Raw genomic sequence first — 18,779 nt, 5'->3', positions numbered from 1 at the left:
GCAATTAAAAAGTATGATGTTTTTGTACCCTGGGGAGCCTTTCAAAGACAGACAGCAGTAGCAAACCCCCCCCCCCCAAAAAAAAACAAAAAAACAGGACGAGCAAAGACTGCAATGTAAACAAAATCACATTTTAATGACACATTTAGAAATAAACTACAGACAGGAGTAAGCACAGACTACATAATGAAGTTATCAACATTCTGATCAGCCATTCATTTTCAATCATTTTGTACTCAAAGATATTTTCCATATATCCAGTCATTGGGTCTGGAGTATGAACTGTCCTTTGATTTGGCCCCCAGCAACAACGTGAACATAGGATACCATTAACATTTCCAGTACTACACGTTATAAATTAGCGTTAAATAAAGGTTGACGCTATTGTCTCCAACTGATGACAGGCTGTATGCTCTCGTGGAGATTCCTGTATTTGTGTAGCCTACTTTGGGTCTAAACACAAACGAGCTGATTTTTTTAAATGCTGTGGTTTTTTCCACAAATGTAATGAATTGATCCTTTAAGCATTTGAAATGTACATTAGATTGCTGTAATGTGAAGGTAACTGTGTTTTCCATGCTATTTATTCATGTGTTATAGATGAGAATCTTAAAAAAAAAAAATCAAACTTATGGGAATTAAAAAAAACAAAAACAAAAGTACAAGAAGTACAAAACCACACAAATTCCCACGTTGTAGTTCCATGTGCGGCCTGTGTCTTCTGCTTTACTTCCAGCCGCATTAGGATCACTATCGTGCCACTGCTCCCTCCTCTAATCTCCCAGCATGCATCATCCTCCAACTGTGACTGTATCCACTTTAAAATCTCTCAACTGCTCCCTCCAAGTACAATATGTTCCTTACGCAACGAGGAGTATCCACCCGCCTATTCGGAGGTGACGCATGACTGCCAGAAGATGGAGCTCTTTTCCACCAAATGACTGAACATGACATCAGACACACACACGATGAACCTCAGGCAAAGGGAGGCCACAGGGAGCGGGGAGGTGTAACGACGTTACAAGCAGTTAGCTTCCCACTGGGATCTTTTGTCTGGGGGCTTGGAGGCAGCTTGGGTTTACTGGCCCCATTTGCACCATATGCCATGAGATGCCTGGCTGTCACATCAGATGAGGACCTCTGTGTGATGGCATAACTGACCGAGCAGCTTTTAATTGTACGTTCACAGCGACTGAAAACCATGCTATCACTTAGTTTAGATCTACTTTAAATAGATGCCTGAAAAGATTTATCGTTGAACTTTCTATTTACAAATCTATTAAGCTCACGGTTCCTTTCACATATTGGGGCTGTACAGTCCAATTAACCTACACCTAGTCGTGTTTGGATGATAGCATGAACGATTGTATGATATTTAACACTAACGTACCTGTTGGTTCCAGATAATAGTCTACTGAAAGTTGGTGGATACACCCTTTATTTACAATTCCGCTAATCACACTATGATCATTCCAATTGGATAGCCTGTGTGGGAAAATGCATAATAATCCTTAGGTTAAATATCAATTAATGACTTGTTGCTTCATTATATAACTTTGCTCCATTCATATAACAGGCTACACAACCAATTCTTCAAGTAAAAACGGATTATATGTCAATTAAATAATAATATATGCTAATAATAGACTACAGTTCACGCCTTCTTCATGAAATGCCCTAATGCAGCACCATTTTCTCACAGTCCCTTCATGTTACAGCAGAGCCAAAGAGCCATTTTTCAAAATGATCCGAGGAAAATTCTTTTTTAATCCTGATTTTATTATCATTTACAGTAGAAATATAAGTCAGTACTGAATTACATTAATGCAGTTGTAACCTAAAGGGGAGTTAAAATCGTGTTTTTAAATAACAGTATGAATTAGTTATTAATTATTATTAGTTTATGCTTTCTATGTCGTATTACAGCTTCACTGCCATCACTTAGATAATCTTTAATAAGTGATAAAATTAAACAATGCACTTTAGCATGTCATTTACAACACATGCTAAACTCACAGTAGCATTATCAAGCCTTAACTCGACTTTAAAGGGATCGTGAGCACATGAATTAGTCTTCTTTAGAAGAAAAATGTCGTCAATAGTATAAACTAAGGAAACTGGAAATGTAATCTTCAAAAATAACTTGTATTTAAAGCGAAGGTGAACACAAATGGTGGCTCACGAGCTCGTTAGCAACAGCGTGTCTCAAACGCACATAGACCGGACAGTGTTCAGTTTCCTTGTTATTAAAAAAAAAAAAGCTCACTATTTTGTGTTGCATCTTCTCAAACCGTGACACCCGCAATATAAGCCTATATTAGTTGTTAGCTGCTATTTCAGCTGTTTTCATTACGAGGTAAACTAGCTTGCATTATAAGCAGTCTGAGGGGAATAAAGAGTTGGACGCTACTCACAGCTAGCGTTAGCGAACATGCGAATCGTCGAAATAAAGGACTTCCCCCTTTTAAAAGTGTGTATATAATTGACTGATATCGACACGAAATTGTAGATAAACCGCCCCTTAACAAGATATACCGGTGTGTTAATTGGATTAACTAACTGAGCAGAACATGTTCGCCGCGATTTAGCAAAGTTAGCTAACGCAGGACGAGCGCGCTGCCGTGTCGTTAGCCCAGAATGTGGACGAGGACTCGGGGAGTCCGAACCGGCGTCGGGTGAACACGGGTGTGCCGCAGTCGGCTTTAACGAAAAAAAAGAGCAAAATTTCTGAAAAATCAAATAAGGACTCGCATGTTTCCGCTGTCTAGTGTCAATTCCTCAAAATGGGGTCTGCTAACGTACGTCTCCGCCATTTTGTGACAGGTTTTTCATTGAGCAAAGGGGTACGTGTAATGGTTGAATGTGTAACCCCATCAAGAAGATATCCGCCTGGCAGCTCCAGTGAGAAGGGATCAGGAGTAATGTTCATCCATCCCCGGAGATAAAAGTCCTTTTGAACGGGGGAAGCAAGGGATAGGGGCCGCTTACCACAACACTGACAAGTTTACAGAAACAAATGTCATCATTTAAAAACAAGAAAGACACAAGTGACCACATGTGATGAAGACACAAGTAATCAAGTGTGAATAACAAATAAAGACAATTGATCACATGTGAATAAAAAAAATAAAGACACAAGTGATCACGTGATAAAAAATAGAGACAAAAGTGACCACATGTGAATAAAAAAGAAAAAGAACTGATCATGTGATAAATAATAAAGACACAAGTGACCACATGAATAAAAAAGAATGACACAACTGATCTCATATGGTAAAAAAAATAAAGGCACAAGTGATCACTTGAATAAAAAAAATAAAGGCACAAGTAATCACATTTGAATGAAAAATAAAGACACAAGTGACCACGAGAATAGAAAATAAAGACATGCACGAACATTACAACAAAAACAATATTTCAATGATAGAGGTCTGCATGTTTTATCTTACCCCTCTTTTTCTCTCTCTTTGTATGGTTATGTTATTGTAATCTGTGGGTGGGGAGGGGATTGTATGTGAGTCGACTTTATATTTTATGTCATGTTACCTTCGGAATTAATAAAGAAACATATAAAAATAAAAATAAAGACACATGAACATGCAAATAAAAAATAAAGACACAAATGACCAAGTGAATAGAAAATGAAGACAAGTGATCACGTGATAAAAAATAAAGACACAAGGGACCACATGAATAAAAAATAAAGACACAGGTGATCACGTGATAAAACAGAAAGACACAAGTGATCACAAGTGAATAAAAAATAAAGACACAAGTGACCATATGTAATAAAAAATAAAGACACAAGTGACCATATGTAATAAAAAATAAAGACAAGTGACCATATGTAATAAAAAATAAAGACACAAGTGATCACGTGATAAAACAGAAAGACACAAGTGATTGCATGTGCCAAAATGTTTGTGTTTCTTAAAAGTAATCAATAGATTTTGCAGATTGTGATGTCTAAGTCCAAAAACAAGTTAGGTATACACATTGGCATAACACTAATAAACACAACCTGTTGCCTGAGTCCCCCTGATTATTAAGCTGATTATTTGACACACTAAACACAATAAATATCGCTTTTAAAAATTTCCCCAAAGTTCCCATCTAAATCCCTTCCTTTTTTAACCTAAAATGTGACACCAAACACATCAGTCAATAAGTGGATTTAAAAAGTCCCTATTTTCTCTTTAATATCTTATTGTCTTTTACATTGTAAGGAATGATTGCTTTGGAAAAGAAAGATTAATTTTATACCTAGAAAACAATGTTGTGTTGTGTTTTACATTTCACATGTTTTTTTTTTTAAATACTGCAGCTGTATTTGTATGAATATGAAATACTGAAGGGTGAATATAGTTATACGTTCAATGAAAATATCCTACAAGGATACAAGCTCAAGGGTTAGAAGTCCCTTATTTGAAATCATTTATACACTTTTTGTCAGTTTTTAAAATAAGTAAAAATACTTAAAATATATAGTTGCCCTCCGTTAGACGCCTGGTTGGGATAACAAGGCAGCTATGTTAATTAGTGTTATCCCCTCCCCCCACGGGACATTTCCAAGTACCTCCTGACCCGTTTTCCAAACAGAGGCGAGTTGTCAGACGGTCCCTAAAAAAGAAAACAGTCTCTATTGTTCCAGCACCCGCTCTGCCCTGGACGGTGTAATGTTGGCTTTGGCCACAGAGGGCGCTGCACGCATGGCAGGCCCGGCTCCGCGGCCTTCACATCTTTTTGTCTGAGAACTGGATCCCTCTGCCGCTCTACAGTGTGCGCGATAGCCTCGGAGCTGCGTCCGTAACACACTGTCAAACCACTCCAAACGAATACAACCGCGACCAAAAGCATTTATTCTACACATCCAGCCATGGCGTTTCTAATCTGCCGGTAAATCGGTCGTATTTGTGAATGTTCGTTGGAACTTAGTCCGGGCTTGAATCGGGCTTGCTTTCAGTGTGCATCAGTCTTTATTAGCGAGCTGCCGCTCTTCTTGCTATCAGCTATTTCTTTAACTTTTTAAACACTCAGCTTCGCGAATGACTGAGCGCCGGCGGAGTATGGGATCCTTGGTGTCTTAAGAAGCGACTGAAGTGGGGTTTATCCGTTTTTGCATGCAAAAACAATGGCAAATTCGACGGGGAAAAATCTACTAGATCAGCGAAGGAAAGGACAGGCTTTCCTGGACGAGCTGCGGCAATTTCACCAAAGCAGAGGGTGAGATTCGGGCGTCTTTATTATAAGGAAATATAACTTTAATTCTTAATTGCATGTGACTGCGAGTTGGCTTGAAGTGTTATTTAAACATGTGTGCATCTATTTCTTGTGTTATCCCTTCAGATCGCCGTTCAAGAAGATTCCTTTCGTGGGTGGGAAAGAGCTGGATCTGAATGCTCTCTATATCAGAGTCGTCTCTTTAGGTGGATTTGCTAAGGTGAGTGGGAACTAAAAGTGTTTTTTTCCCTGCACACTCTGCTCTGTGTGGACCGCTCCACAACTCCGTGTGGGTTCACCCGGGACAAGTGTAATCCTCCAGAAAACAGCGTTAGTGGGTCGATGTTGGCCTTGTGCTAGTTTGCCATGTATCTCTATGCAATGTGGTGGCTTGTGTTTGTTGTGTGCTTTGAATTGAGAGTCCGACCCGCTCGGAGTCAGAGTGCAGTTGGAGCGACTCAAAATTAGCGGGCACGTTTAACATCGATTATCGGCACGGAGCCCCGGCCTGGAGAAACCGCGGAGCACACGGCGCACAGCCCGGGCTTTGCACCGGCAGTTTTTTCTCGCAGAGGGGGGAAGCTTCGTGTTTCTTTCTCCCCCATAGCCATCTTTCTTCGGCTTCATGGCTGGTCACAAAATGTAGGCCTCACAGGCCCACAGTGAATACTGTAAACGGTATCCAAACGTACTCCGAATTCAAACGGCTCGCACGCGAGCTACAGCTCTCGTGTTTTAACGTACACGCTTTGTGAGACGCAAGCCCCCGTTAGCTTTTAATAACAAAATGGAAAAAAAAGTCAAGCTTAGCTCGTTAGCTGGAGTGCTAACTAGCCTTAACAGTAACCATAGTATCCTAAGGGGAGTCAGGCAGCTGTACTCACAGATGTGCCAAATGTAAATATGTTCTCGCAACAAACACGTGAAGCTAATTAAATATTATTTAACTAAATGTTGCGCCATATAACTATTTATTTTTCAGTTTATTGAGTAGTTACTGGAAGTTATTGATTAATGGTATTGCCTCATTGAGAGAACCAGATGGTTGCCCATTTTCTTGTCTTATCTCCGAACTAACTCGTCCCCCCCCTTTTTTATTTCTTCAGGTATCCGACAAAAACCAATGGACTGAACTTGGGGACGAGTTTAACTTTCCAAGGAGTTGTTCCAACGCTGCATTTGCTTTAAAACAGTACTACCTTCGGTAAGTAGCATGGTTGTGCAGCTCTCTGCCTCTCAGGTAGCATGTGGGAAGTGTTTACAAACGTTAAGATGCAGCCAGCAGGACCTGGGCTCCCCTCAGCGAGGAAGCACCACTGCTAGCTATTATGACTAACAAAGCAAGGTCTGTGCTGGGTACATTTACCTTTAGGTGCTAGATATGGACCCACTTGCCTCTTCTACATAAGAATAAATAAAAGTCTTATCGCACAGAAATGCCCAAATATGTTTTTAGTATTTTGTAGTTTGCCGCGTTGTTTTGGGGAACAACACTTGAGCATTTTGTCTGTCCAGGCCCTAAAGTCATGAAGTAAAATGATAGAGCCACAGGGTGTTGAGGTTTGATATAGCTCTAATAATTAAGTCGCTCATGGTGCTGAAATGTGTTCAGTATTCAGCCTCCAAGTCTCAACACAGTCAGCTGCCAGTGATGGGAGTCTGGTGTAAACGCGGCTCTCCCCAACAGCTGGCATTTGTGGTTTTTTGGTTGTTGCTGCTTTCTGTGTAGTCCTTCTCTCTCTCTCTCTCTCTCTCTCTCTCTCTCTCTCTCTTCATCATTCAACGATTGTTCCCATAACTAGCACCTGCCTGCAGGGGATTACACCTCTGTAGCTGAAAAACGGTATTAAAGTCTCATTGACATTTTACTGCAAGCCTTTGTTGATATCATACGCAGCAGTTAATTATTTCTTAAATTTACTACGGTCCCTTTTTAAAGCAATCTGTTGCTGTGTGGAAGTGTTGCAGTTAGTTTGTTCATTGAGACTCGAAGCTCCTCAAAAGTTTACGGATAACCATGGACACATCTGCTGAAGGAGATGCATCTAAAGACACATGTAGGCTTTGCAGCGCTGCTGGTGTCATTTGAGGGCTTCCTGAGTACCACAGCGGCTACAAGCGGCTTTTAATCAGCTTCACATCGAGGGGTCAATACTTTTGCAAAGCCTTTTCTCTGAAGCGGGCGATCGTGCATTTTGGGGAAAAGGTCTTCCTGGAGGCTCTGTTTGCTGTCAAGACTCTCGTTTTTGGTCTTTTTTGAGTGGAAGTTGCTGTTGGGCACAGGTGTTGCGTTCGTGTGAAATGATTTGAATGGGAACTTTACATGGCGCTCGGTAGAACCGTAACCTACAGAAATCTGCTCTCTGATTCGTTGATCCTCTACATTAATTTAAGGAGGCGACACTTTGGCTTATCAACTGGTGTCAGAAGAAGGTGGTTTATAGATACCAGCAGGTGGATAATGTATTTCTCTCAGATTGCGAGATGAAGCAGGAGACTACATAGAGCCATAAGCATCATGTTTTCAAAGAGGAATGATCTACTGCCCAAAAAAAGGTCACCTGTGGATGAGCAAAGGAGGCCTATAAACCGAGCCGATATGCTGACTATCACACTTGTGTTGCAACAGCGGTTGGCGCGACTTTGTGAAGTTTATCTGAGGCAGTTGGGTGTCCTGAGGCAGCAGGAGGACGGACCTGTCCTGCCTCCACTTGATACACAGACTGTCCTCGCCTCCCCTCGCGCTGCAGTTTCAATGAGAGGATGAATTAGGCGTCACTTCCATGCAGTAGTGGGTTTATAATGTCGTCACTGTGGGAGGGAAATGTTCATTTTTGCTCATCATGCGTTGCGTTCAAGGGTCACTGCCAGTAAGCAACACAGTGGCTATGTGCTCACTGAAGCTGGTTCAGATTCACTCTCACTCTAGGACACTTAAGCTGGCTGGATGTTTGCTAATATCAGACGTTAAGCTTTATTATCCAGTCAAATGTCCAACTGTGACCCGCCGAGCTGCTTGGGTATTTCTACGCTGTCTGTGCACCTTTTTTTATTTTTGCACGTTCTGACGACTTAAATGATTTCTAGCTGTGAGTAATGTCGGCGATAATTAGACATCATGTATCACTTCATGAGAAAGTCACGTGGCCTATTGTTTTTGTTTTTTTTTCTTTCTTGTGCTCTTGCCTTTTAAAGCCTTTAAAACAGAAGAGCTAATTATTTCACAGCGATGTTCAGATTGGCCCTAAATCAAAGGTTTAACAGTAATGGCATGCTTTATTGTCGCAGCATCATCGAGTCACACTTCAGCCGATGTCATTACTTTGGGGAGTGAGTGTGACCTGGCAGCATCCACTTGTTTGCATCAACCTTTTCTTTAAAATGATCTAATATAGGAAGCTGTAAGTGTAGCTTACATAACCACACGTCTGATCCTACACATGCCAAACATTTAAAGGTTCGCAGGAAATCACAGGAAGTACCAGTGAGAAGACCCTTCAACTCCGTGTACAGAAATGATCACCGCTCCAAAATCAACACATGTGCAAAGTTTAAACACTTAATGCATGTTTAACTCATAGAAGGTGTCACACATTGTTTTGTTTGAAAATGCACGTGACAAAACCAATTGACCTCGGGTGTTCTAGAGATGTGGAGGATTTGAACATTTCTGAAGAAATTAGTTTTTTTAAAGGCAAAACTACCAAAGACTAAAGTTAGAGACATTTTTAATACTTAAATGTAATAAACTGTTATTTTATCTAGAGTATTAAAAACACATACCGCGAGAAAAGGAGGAAGAGCAACATTGATGAAGTATTTGTGCCATTTAAACGGTGAGCAGGTGATTCTGTCACTTTTGGTCGTGAAAAGCAAGAAGTTCCTCGATCGTTGAGGTCCAGGACTTCTATTTGTTCTGCTGTGGAGTTAAAAAAAAAAAGTCACGGAAGCGCTCACCCTCGAACGTCTATGGAGCCGTCAGAAATGTGTCCAAAGTGTTTCAGGACAGAACACCAACAGTCGACTCTTTGTCGGGTTGTCCTGAAGTACTTTTGATACGATTTTCCAAAAACAATAACAAATATCAAAGTCTTTGGAGTTTAACTTCCAAGTTTAGAAATCGAGTGCTGTATCAACCCTAAAGTAGACGCTGGTTGCTGGTCTAAGGAGTTTATGTGCCCAACTTTAAGTTGACTGAACTCCAGAGTTGAGTCCTGATCCCTTTCTTTGAAGAGACAGAGTTAACTTAGTTCTGCAGGAGCCTGTTCTGCAGCGCTCTGTCCCACCTCTGTCTCCTCTGATGTAGCATTATGCCTGTGTTAACCAAGTGTCCCCGTCTGAGTCCAACAGTTAACAGTCATGTGTCTCCCTCCCCTCCGAGCCGAGTAATAAGCAGCGCTGAAAGTTCACTGCCAGTTCCTGCTGCTGCGCGTTTGATATCTGAATGTCACTCTATCATGAGTGAGCAACGCGTGCCAGGAACACTTTTCCAGCTCATTTTCAACTTGTTGAAGCTCTCACTTTGACATCAGTCCGACCAGTGGCGCTGATTTTGTTTCAGCTTGTTTTTCTTTTTTTCTTTTTTTTGGAGGGAGGAAGGATTCACAGTCTGGACCAGAGCTCTGGCAGCAAATCACAGTGACACACGGAGGGCAGAGCAGCTCTGTGTTTTTGGCTTTATTAATAAGACTGAAGCAAAAGGAAAGCATTTGAATGAGGTCTTCAGGCGTGAGAGTGGGAGAATTATTGATTGGTGGAGACGCACGGTAAGATGTTGCCAAAAACGGCAAGTGTTGAATAAAATCATGAACTTAAGAAGAATTAAACGCATTTATTGAACAGAATTCCCACAAAGCAGCAGCATTCATTTCCCTTTTTAAAGTTCTTTAATGCAACATAGATGTCAGTGCTGCAGCTGGGCTCTGTGTTAAGAGTCTGCTGTGGCTTCACTAATTTGAGTCCTTCTCAGTCGGTGACTGCATCACACCTCCTTTAGTTCTTTTACATGATGTGGGAGTGGTTTAAAGTCTTCCATAAGGCAAAGGAGTTGTTTTTCTTTCACCAAAACGCCGTCCTTACAGTCTCGATGGACGCTGTAATTTGAGTGAATAAAAAGGAGCGTTGATATCAGGCCTCCAGTGTTTGCTACAGCCGGTGACTTCTTTGAACGCAGACGCCAAGTCAGGTGACAGATACCCTTGTTCAACCTCAGTTTGGCCTCCCATCTCCATTGGGGGGGGGGGGGGGGCAGGGCAGGGGGGGAGATCAAGCCCAGGGGGCACCGTCGTCTAGGAAGTGCTCGCCAAATCTGTTATCTGTGGTCCCGAGGAGGTTTGTTCACATGATTCGCTAAAGGAAGGATCGACGTAGGAGAGACGCCCCCCCCCCCCCCCCCCCCCCCCCCCAGCTTTGTGTTATGATCAACCATCCATTAAAGGTATTTTGACGCGTCAGATTTCATCCCAGGAAAATCCAGATCCGTTTCACCTCGTGACCCACGCTGTATCATAAGCAGACTTTTAGTTCTGCCCTCCGCTGTGATGACAGAATCCAGCTCTTGAATAAACCCGTTCCTGCTGAATCCTCCACCAACTAAGCTGCCTTTTTTTTTATTTTTTATTCTAGCAGTTGAACCTGCTGCTTCCTGCACGGCAAAATGATTACACCGCACTGTCATCTGTCACCCTAACTGTCTGCAGCGTAGACAAGCAGGTGCAATCAGATTTACTCATTCCAGTCCATATTTGAATGTGTAGCATTTTAATATGAACCGTCCGCCAACGCCGTGCTCGTGTTTACTGTGTGTCTCAGCTGTTACCGGCGTGTGGAGCCACTTCGAGGGCCACGCGTTCCCATGACCCCCACAATTAGTCATTTAGAAGTCATGCGAGTCCTATGGCACACTTTTTCCCTCCATTTTACAGCCAGCTGAAAGTGGATTATAGAGAGAGGTATTTCAACCACATTGTGCCTCGTCAAATGTCAAACATTACCATACCCAGCTTGCTGTGCTCCTTGTTGCATATCAAGCAATGCGAGGTGAGTTCCTCAATCAAATCTGACAACCTTTCAGCTTACTGTGTAGACACGGCGTGTGGACTGTAACCCAGCAGCAGCAGCGGTTTGATACAGACGGACATTCAACTCGTTTAATCAGAACCTTCAGGTGCATCAGACACAATGTAAGTCAGGCACGACGACGCACCGATGCATTAGCTCAAAGGTTCTCGAGTATTTTCTGTCATGCCCCCCCTAGGGGACAGACATTTTTTTACGGCCCCCCCTGAATTGAAATACTAATAAGAACCAGATAATATGTATTTATTTATGATGCATTAAGTTGCTGGCACAGATGTACAGACCAACATACTGAGAGGTGCCGGGTCACTTCCTGAGTCCTGCCGACAGGAGGAGGAGCAAAAATTTGATTGATGTAAAAAATCGAGATTCTTCTACGTTTCAAAATTTAAAAAAACCTATATATATGTATGTGTGTATATGTTTAATTGAGATGGGTTTTTTTTTCTAGCTCTATAATTCAGTAGAATGTCAACAAGACATTCAGCCGGTCTTACAGATGGCTGGAGCAGATCCCGAAGTATCCCGAAGTCATAAATAGACTAGAATCGTTTTGAATCCAAAATTGATTCTGAATCAAATTGTAATCAAATCTTGTGCCAGAGTGCCTTTGAGCAAGGCACCAAACCCCCAACTGCTCTGGTGTGTTCCCTTTGCAGACGTGTGTAGCTGGCTTGTCTCCACTGATGCGTGCGTGCGTGTGTGTGTGTCAGAGTCATAAACCAGAATTTCCCTCAGGGATGAATAAAGTATAAAAAAGAGAGCAGCTCTCTACAACAGCAAACAGGAAGCAGCCAGCTCGGTAGATAGTAAACATGGCGGGCTCTCAGCAGCATGCGTAAGGATGGCTGTAAGCATGTTTACACTGAGAGAAGAAAGTGGGACACTTTGTGGACAGGGAGCTGTGAGGGGCTACCACCAGTCTGCTAGCGCTACATGCTAACCCAGCTATCATGAAGAGTTCAGTGACAGGAGAGAAACCCTTGAACACAGGAGGGCAGCTGTGGACGAAAGCTGCTTCAGTTTTAGGCTGTTTGCTTCAACTGTTCACCAGGAACAGGACTGGAAAATAAAGTCAACATGAGGCTGTTTGTAGTTAAAAAGACCAACAGATGAAAGATGCTCATGCGTTTCAGTGACTAATATATTTATAGATGTAAGCAGGTGTCACACTCTTCTCAAACAAGTGCAGTTTCTGGCACAGGAGGCATTTCAATAAAGACCAAAATGTGATCTTTTCTACTGATAAACAAACAAATGATTTCACTATCACTAACGTTTTCTGCTCGGCAGCAGGTGTACAGGGAGGTTGTTCTCGGTACCGTCATGCTTGTTGGTCCTGCTCTGCTTCCTGCGTCTGTCGATGTACTCCAGCTCTCATCTGTAACATCTGGATGAGGTGGCCTTTGATCTGGTGTTTGTAACCCCCCCCCCCCCCCCCCCCCCCCCGCCTGAGCTGACTGTGGATAAAGACGAGGCTGTGTGGAGCTGTTCCTGCCTTTTTATACGGCATAATGAAAGAGCGGAGGAGTTGACAAACTATCTTAAAATGTCATCTGACGGCTCTGGAGACTTTGTGTTTCTTGTGTCTGTAAGTCGACCTGCCCTCCTGTCCTGTTGGACAACACTGATAGCCTAATCTCTGCGTCTCAGTCTCCATGCTAACTAGCAGATGGACAGATCTGCCTTGTACTTGACATTGAACCTAAAAGTGAGCCTGTCCGCCTCATTAGACTCGTGATGTGCTTCAGATGTTTGCTTGTGTGTTTTGGGAGCTGCAGCTCTTCAGCAGAAAAAGACCGTCTCCGCTTGGTAAGTGGATTTTACACATAGCTGGGTCAGTTCTTTGATTCCGGTCTATTCCAAGTCGTACAGATCCGTCTATTCCTCAGAGGAAAGAGATTTTTTGGAAAGAGAAGAAACGTGTGTGCGTGTGTGTGGAGCTTATAAACAGCCAATCAGCTTTGCTGTAGTGCTCTCTGCTGCTGACACAAGTCTTAATTTCTTCCACGCTGTTCGTAATAATGTTAAAGAAGATCTTTAACAAAAAAAAAAGTGCTCGACTCGGGAATGTGGGCATGAATATTATTTCTTTCTTTCCCTTCAGGAAGACTCAGAATGTCTTTTTTTCCCCTATGCACATGCTGGGTGTCAGAGCAGAGATTGGGAGACTTTTTCTCGTGTTTGTGACAGATAAAGAAATGAGGAGAGTCGGTGAAGTCCTGGCTCTAACGCTCGAGTCCAAAGTGTCTCCAGTCACTCTTTGTTAGGGAACAAAGTTCTGGGACGCCTCTGCTGTTTGTCCTGTGAGCTCTCCCGCCTGGCTCTGTGTTTACATGCCAGCGTGCGTGGCCTGGTGAAACGGTTAATGTTGCTTGTGATGATAAAAACCGGCCGGGCATCTTTGCAGGTATATCCTGAACGCTGTAAAAGTGGAACAATGCGGCGGTGTCACCTTTCAGGAGTGAAGACTTTGACTTCTAAAACCAGAAGAGAAGTGCTGCTCTCTTCTCTCTGTGTTTTTTTTCTGGCTAACTAGCTTGAACAGCTAAAGATCAGCAACGACTCCATCCAGCAGGAGACGGTAGTGTTTACGTTTCCTTTAGCTTGTTTCATGAAACGTCATCATTCTCACACATATTCAAACAGTTAAAGTGAAGTCTGCTCCTGCTGTATTGTAAACTAGGATTTTGAAGCTTCGACCTTCATCTCATCACAGGAACATTAAAAAAAGAAAGAAAAGGTTTCCCCTGTGTAACTGAATCAAATAAAAAAATCATTTTTGGCTCACGGTAATGAACATCTCGACGAGAAGCTGACTGATGAATCTGCTGATTTTAACACATCAAGTGACTTTGACTCTACAAACATCTGAATCATTGAATCGCTCAGCACTTTTCAGGCACGCACACACACACACACACACACACACACACACACAGAGTTCACACTGCAGCTGTTCCTGTCTTCGATCGTATGAACTGGGCAGTGCAAGTGTGGACTGTTGATTTTTTTTATTCTGATCATTACTACACGTCAGAGTCTGAGGTCAAATGCCCCTGAGTGGTTATCTCCTGGGATACATCGTACCTTCACGCTACCAAGCAGTCATTCAAAAGGCCAACGTGGTTAAAAAAAAAAAAAAAAAAAAGCAAGTATGGACGAGCGTCCTGTTGGTGCTGACTCAACCTGCACAAGTCCTGGTTTGAACCCAGAAAATGCTCCTAACAACCGAGTGACCACGACCGTAAGGATGCTGATGACCGGAAGAGAAACGCTATCTCAACGATGAAAGACTTGGCGTGTTTTAGGGTTCTTAAATGCTGTTCCTTTTTAAAGACGATACACAACACTAAACTCTGTGGTGACTTGAAGTTTCAAGCAACAGATGCTCTGTTTAGTAAACAATCCAACTCTTTGCAGCGTTTCCTCATTCGGCTCCGGCATCAATAAACGCTCCTGTGGTCAAACCGTTCCTCAGCCTGTGCCTGACAGCCGGCTCCATTAAATCCCAGCAAACATTTCTGTTTGTTTGTGTGTGTGTGTGTGTGTGTGTGCATGTCTTTGCTCAAGTCCAGCAGGGGGCAATCAACTCCAACACACTGACGCACACATGAGTGCGTTTGAAGCAGTAAGTGAAGCCAGGAGTCCCTGCACAGAAAAGCCTAAATAACATGAAAGGCATGACCGTTGCCTTGTTGCAGCTCCCCTTATTGTTATCAGCTCTCATTCCTTCCTGGTTTCCCCACCTACTGCTCCTCCTCCTTTTTTTTTTTTTTTTTTTTTTTTTTGGAGGGAAAACGTTGCCCGGTGACGGTGATAATGCACACATTTCCCTTGAACAGTTGTAGTGAAATGATAAAAGCCGTGTGGTTTCTACTCGCCCTGTGGCTCCACTCAAGTAGGAGGGGGATTGATGTTCCTCTTATCATGCATCTGTGAGGAGAAAAAAAAAAAAAAAAAAAAGGGGAAGCGGAGACATGAGCAGCTGCAGTTTACCATCCTCCCTCCTGTTCGCTCCATCTCGTGCCCCCACCCGTCTTTTCCCCTCAGCCTTTTCGTTGCCTGTGCCCAGACAGCGGTTGATGACGCTGCAGTCGGGGACTGGGGGCCTATCTCTCCCGCTCTCTCTCTCTCTCTCTCTCTCTCTCTCTCTCTCTCTCTCACTCACTCCTCCCGCCCTCCCTCCCTCTCTTTCTCACTTGCTCTACAAATGAAGGCTGAGTGTATTTATAGTCCAGCGTGTCACCCGGCAGCCAGCGGACGGGGGATTACCTCGGCCACTATGAACAAGCGGGGCCTCATTCAGAAACGGGCGCTCGCTCGGTGACTCACGTCCCCGCACATGCCGCTTTCAGCACGCTCTCGCTGCCGAGGTATTTTCGCTCAACGTGTCGGTGTTTGTGTTTGTCAGGCAGACTGCTCAGTATTAGCACAAGATGTTGATCAAATCCGAGGAGGCTTGAATTCATATTAGTCGCGTGCGCACGGGGACGAGTGGGAGAATGATTTGGGTTTATCGGATGTGTTTGCTTGATGTCGGCTCACTCCTTCCTACTCCGACAGTGTAGCTGATAAGAAGTCTTTTGCTACAAATAACCCAGGACACTTCTTTGTTTCGTCCTCCCTGATAAGTAAATGAGTCATTCAGCGGGAGACTTTTGAGCTCACAGGAAAGTTTGGAGATCTTTTCTCTTTTTCCCCGGCAATATCGAGCTGTGAACTTTTCATTATTTGCTGATTTAAGTGCTGAAAACACCAAATAGACTTTTTAGAATTCCATCAGATGAGTCTGAGAAATGCAGGAACATCTGCACTGAGCTTTTTGCGTGGTTAGATCATATTTTAAAGACATGTTTTGGGTTATTTTTGCTCACACAGTCAGAAATCAGGCCGACATGACGACTATTTCTCGGTCTGCTCCTGCTCATGTTGCTCACTGCTCAAGTGCATCATGCTTCGCTCTTCCTCTTCTGAACCTTTGAAATCACAACAAGCCTCTTTACTTCCTGCAGAGGAAAGAAAGCAACGTTAAACTAAAGCTGTAAAAGCCCTGTCCACGTGTTTTTATGTTGAGGTGCAGCTGCTCCGCTGTTTCTTTGCTCCTCAGCGCGTTCACACAGGACGGACTCGTCCCTCTAACTCTCTGTCCACTGGTCTCCTGTCTCTCTTTTTAACAAACCAAACAATCTCAGTTATGCTAGTGTCGGATGAGATGGCTGCCATGAGAGCAGCGGTGTCCCTTGGATTCAGACAGCGTGCAGGAGTTTGCTTGTTTACAACGTGTGGTTATTAAAAACGAGGTGACCTCATTCGTTTGCCGAGGACTTCTGTTATTGTTGCCACGGCGACATGTATCGACATCCTTTTTTTTTTATTCTTCCAAGCATGAAATCAAAGTTTGAAGTCCTGGTCTCAGGACGGCCCTCGTCTCTGCCGTAACTCGGTCGCTGTGAAGTTACCGATGTCCCTCAGACGGACGCGCCTGATTGGCTCAGGGAAACGCCCGTCTTTTGCCTTTTTTAAAGTCCAACTCTTGCTCGCTGTGCGGTGAAGGTAGGACGTTTTAACTCGCACTGCTGGGGGGGGGGGGGGGGGGGGTCACATTGACTGTTCTTGTTCTTCAGTATCATTATTCACACGGACGCGAGTTCTGCTGACTCAGCAGATCGTCTCCTTCACAGTGTGATGTAGGACTGAAACTTCTCCCCCGCGTTGGGAACTTTGCATCTGTTTTACTCAGGATGAATCATTTTTTAGAGAGCTTTGCATATTGATGCATATTTTCTTCACCCAGTGTAATTAACACCATTGTTTTCTCGAAAGACTTCCAAACATTGAAATATAGTTTCCTGTGAAATCAATGTAAAGCTTGACCTGACGGGGTTCAGAGAGTAACGCATGATGTCGGGTAGTAACAGGATGTGTTATCTTTTTTCACTGAGTATTTTCCACTGTCGGAGTAGAAGCAGCCTGTGACTCCTTCATATCTCAACAGTCTGTCGTCAAGGGAACAGTTTTTCTAAAACGGGCTACAAGTTATGTTGTTGCTCCTTTTTTAAAACGGAGAGAGACAGGAGGAGAGAGTAGGGGGTGACACGCAGCAGAGGACTGAGGTCAGATTCGAACCCACAGCCGCTGACCCGAGGACCACAGCCTCTTTTATATGGAGCGAACGACATAACCGCTAGGCCACCAGTGCGGAGTCAGGAGTCTGTAACATTCAGACAGGATACTGCGTAGAGCTTTCTGCTCTCCAAAGAAGATAAAAAGTTTCTCCATAAAGACAGAGATCTTCAGTCACTCAGTATAGAAAGGAAAGAGAGCGCATTTCAAACCAAGCTGCTCTTTTCTGATCGTCTGTGTTTTTTGTTTCCCTCTGCAGATACTTGGAGAAGTATGAAAAAGTCCACCACTTCGGCGAGGATGACGACGAAGCGCAGCCGGGGAATCCCAAAACCTCTCTTCCAATCGGTGCAATTCCCAACTCCTATAACTACCAGCAACACAGTGTATCAGGTAGGTCACGAGTTCACTCTTTGTTTCCCCGAGCGTGTCACGTCCGTCTCGGGTTCATGGACTCACTTTCACGACGTGCGATTTCTGTCTCGCTCCGTTTCTCATTTTTCTCCCAAAGTCGTCCTGCCCTCTCCTCGTCCTGTCACAGATGTGATCAGAGCATGACTTCATTCAGACGCTTGAGAAGCTGGTCGGCCCACAGCTCAAAGAAAAATGTGCTCCAACAAAAGCTTGTTTTGTTCCCAGGTTTTTTCTGGCGCCTCCACTCGTTTGGTTGAAAAAGACCAGGAAGTAAAATGTGATTGTAGCATGACGTTTCAGATCCCTTTCATATCTATCAACGTCGATCTACTGGGGGTTTGTTGATCCAAACATGTTAGAAAGATGCAGTTTGTTGCTCTGCTATAAAGGCTCGTCTGGAATGGGCAGGAATTTCTGGAGCGTTTGGTTTACGAATGAAGACGTGAAGGTGAACTCTTCCTTTAATCCAAGAAATCCAGTGCGAGCCTGACTGCAGGCTTTGAACTAACAACTACTGTAGTGCTGTTGGTCTCAGTGCACGTCTGCACAGCAGCCGAGGTGTTTAGGTTGTCTCTGATTGGGCGCTCACCTCTGATACTAGGACAGGATAGAGCTTTATTGTCATTGTAACAGGCACAATGAAATGTCATTGAAGAAACTGATCCGCTGCGGCTGTGCGCGCCGACCCGGGTTTCTCAAGCGTCCGCCAGAGGAGAAGCCTCTTCAAGTCAACATAAACATGATCTAGTGTTTGGCTGACTCTATAGCTGTAACTTGATTGGCTGCCTGCAGTGCATATTCGAAATGTGAACACCTGAAGAAAATGAGTCGAATGCAGTCGGCCCGACCGATACGGGAGTTTTTGTGGGCAAAAATGGAACGCTGTACGATGCTTGTTGTGTCCATATAGCGCCCTCTGCTGGCGAAGAAGAACTGTCAGT

General features: G+C 43.6%; 1 protein-coding gene across 1 annotated transcript in view; it reads left to right on the top strand.

Moving 5' to 3' along the window:
• Positions 1 to 4,659: 4,659 nt before the first annotated feature.
• The window catches only part of arid2 (AT-rich interactive domain 2), a 33,797-nt gene continuing 19,677 nt past the window's right edge, over positions 4,660 to 18,779 (top strand). Inside the window, exons 1-4 of the mRNA XM_079334574.1 lie at positions 4,660 to 5,223; positions 5,347 to 5,440; positions 6,327 to 6,424; positions 17,684 to 17,817. Of these exons, the coding sequence (XP_079190700.1) occupies positions 5,132 to 5,223; positions 5,347 to 5,440; positions 6,327 to 6,424; positions 17,684 to 17,817 (418 nt within the window). The 5' untranslated portion in view covers positions 4,660 to 5,131. The remainder of the gene's footprint in view (positions 5,224 to 5,346; positions 5,441 to 6,326; positions 6,425 to 17,683; positions 17,818 to 18,779) is intronic.

The sequence above is a fragment of the Symphodus melops genome (genome assembly GCF_947650265.1).
Source record: "Symphodus melops genome assembly, chromosome: 22".
Classification (NCBI taxonomy): Eukaryota; Metazoa; Chordata; class Actinopteri; order Labriformes; family Labridae; genus Symphodus; species Symphodus melops.
This window is presented reverse-complemented; position numbering and strand designations above follow the sequence as displayed.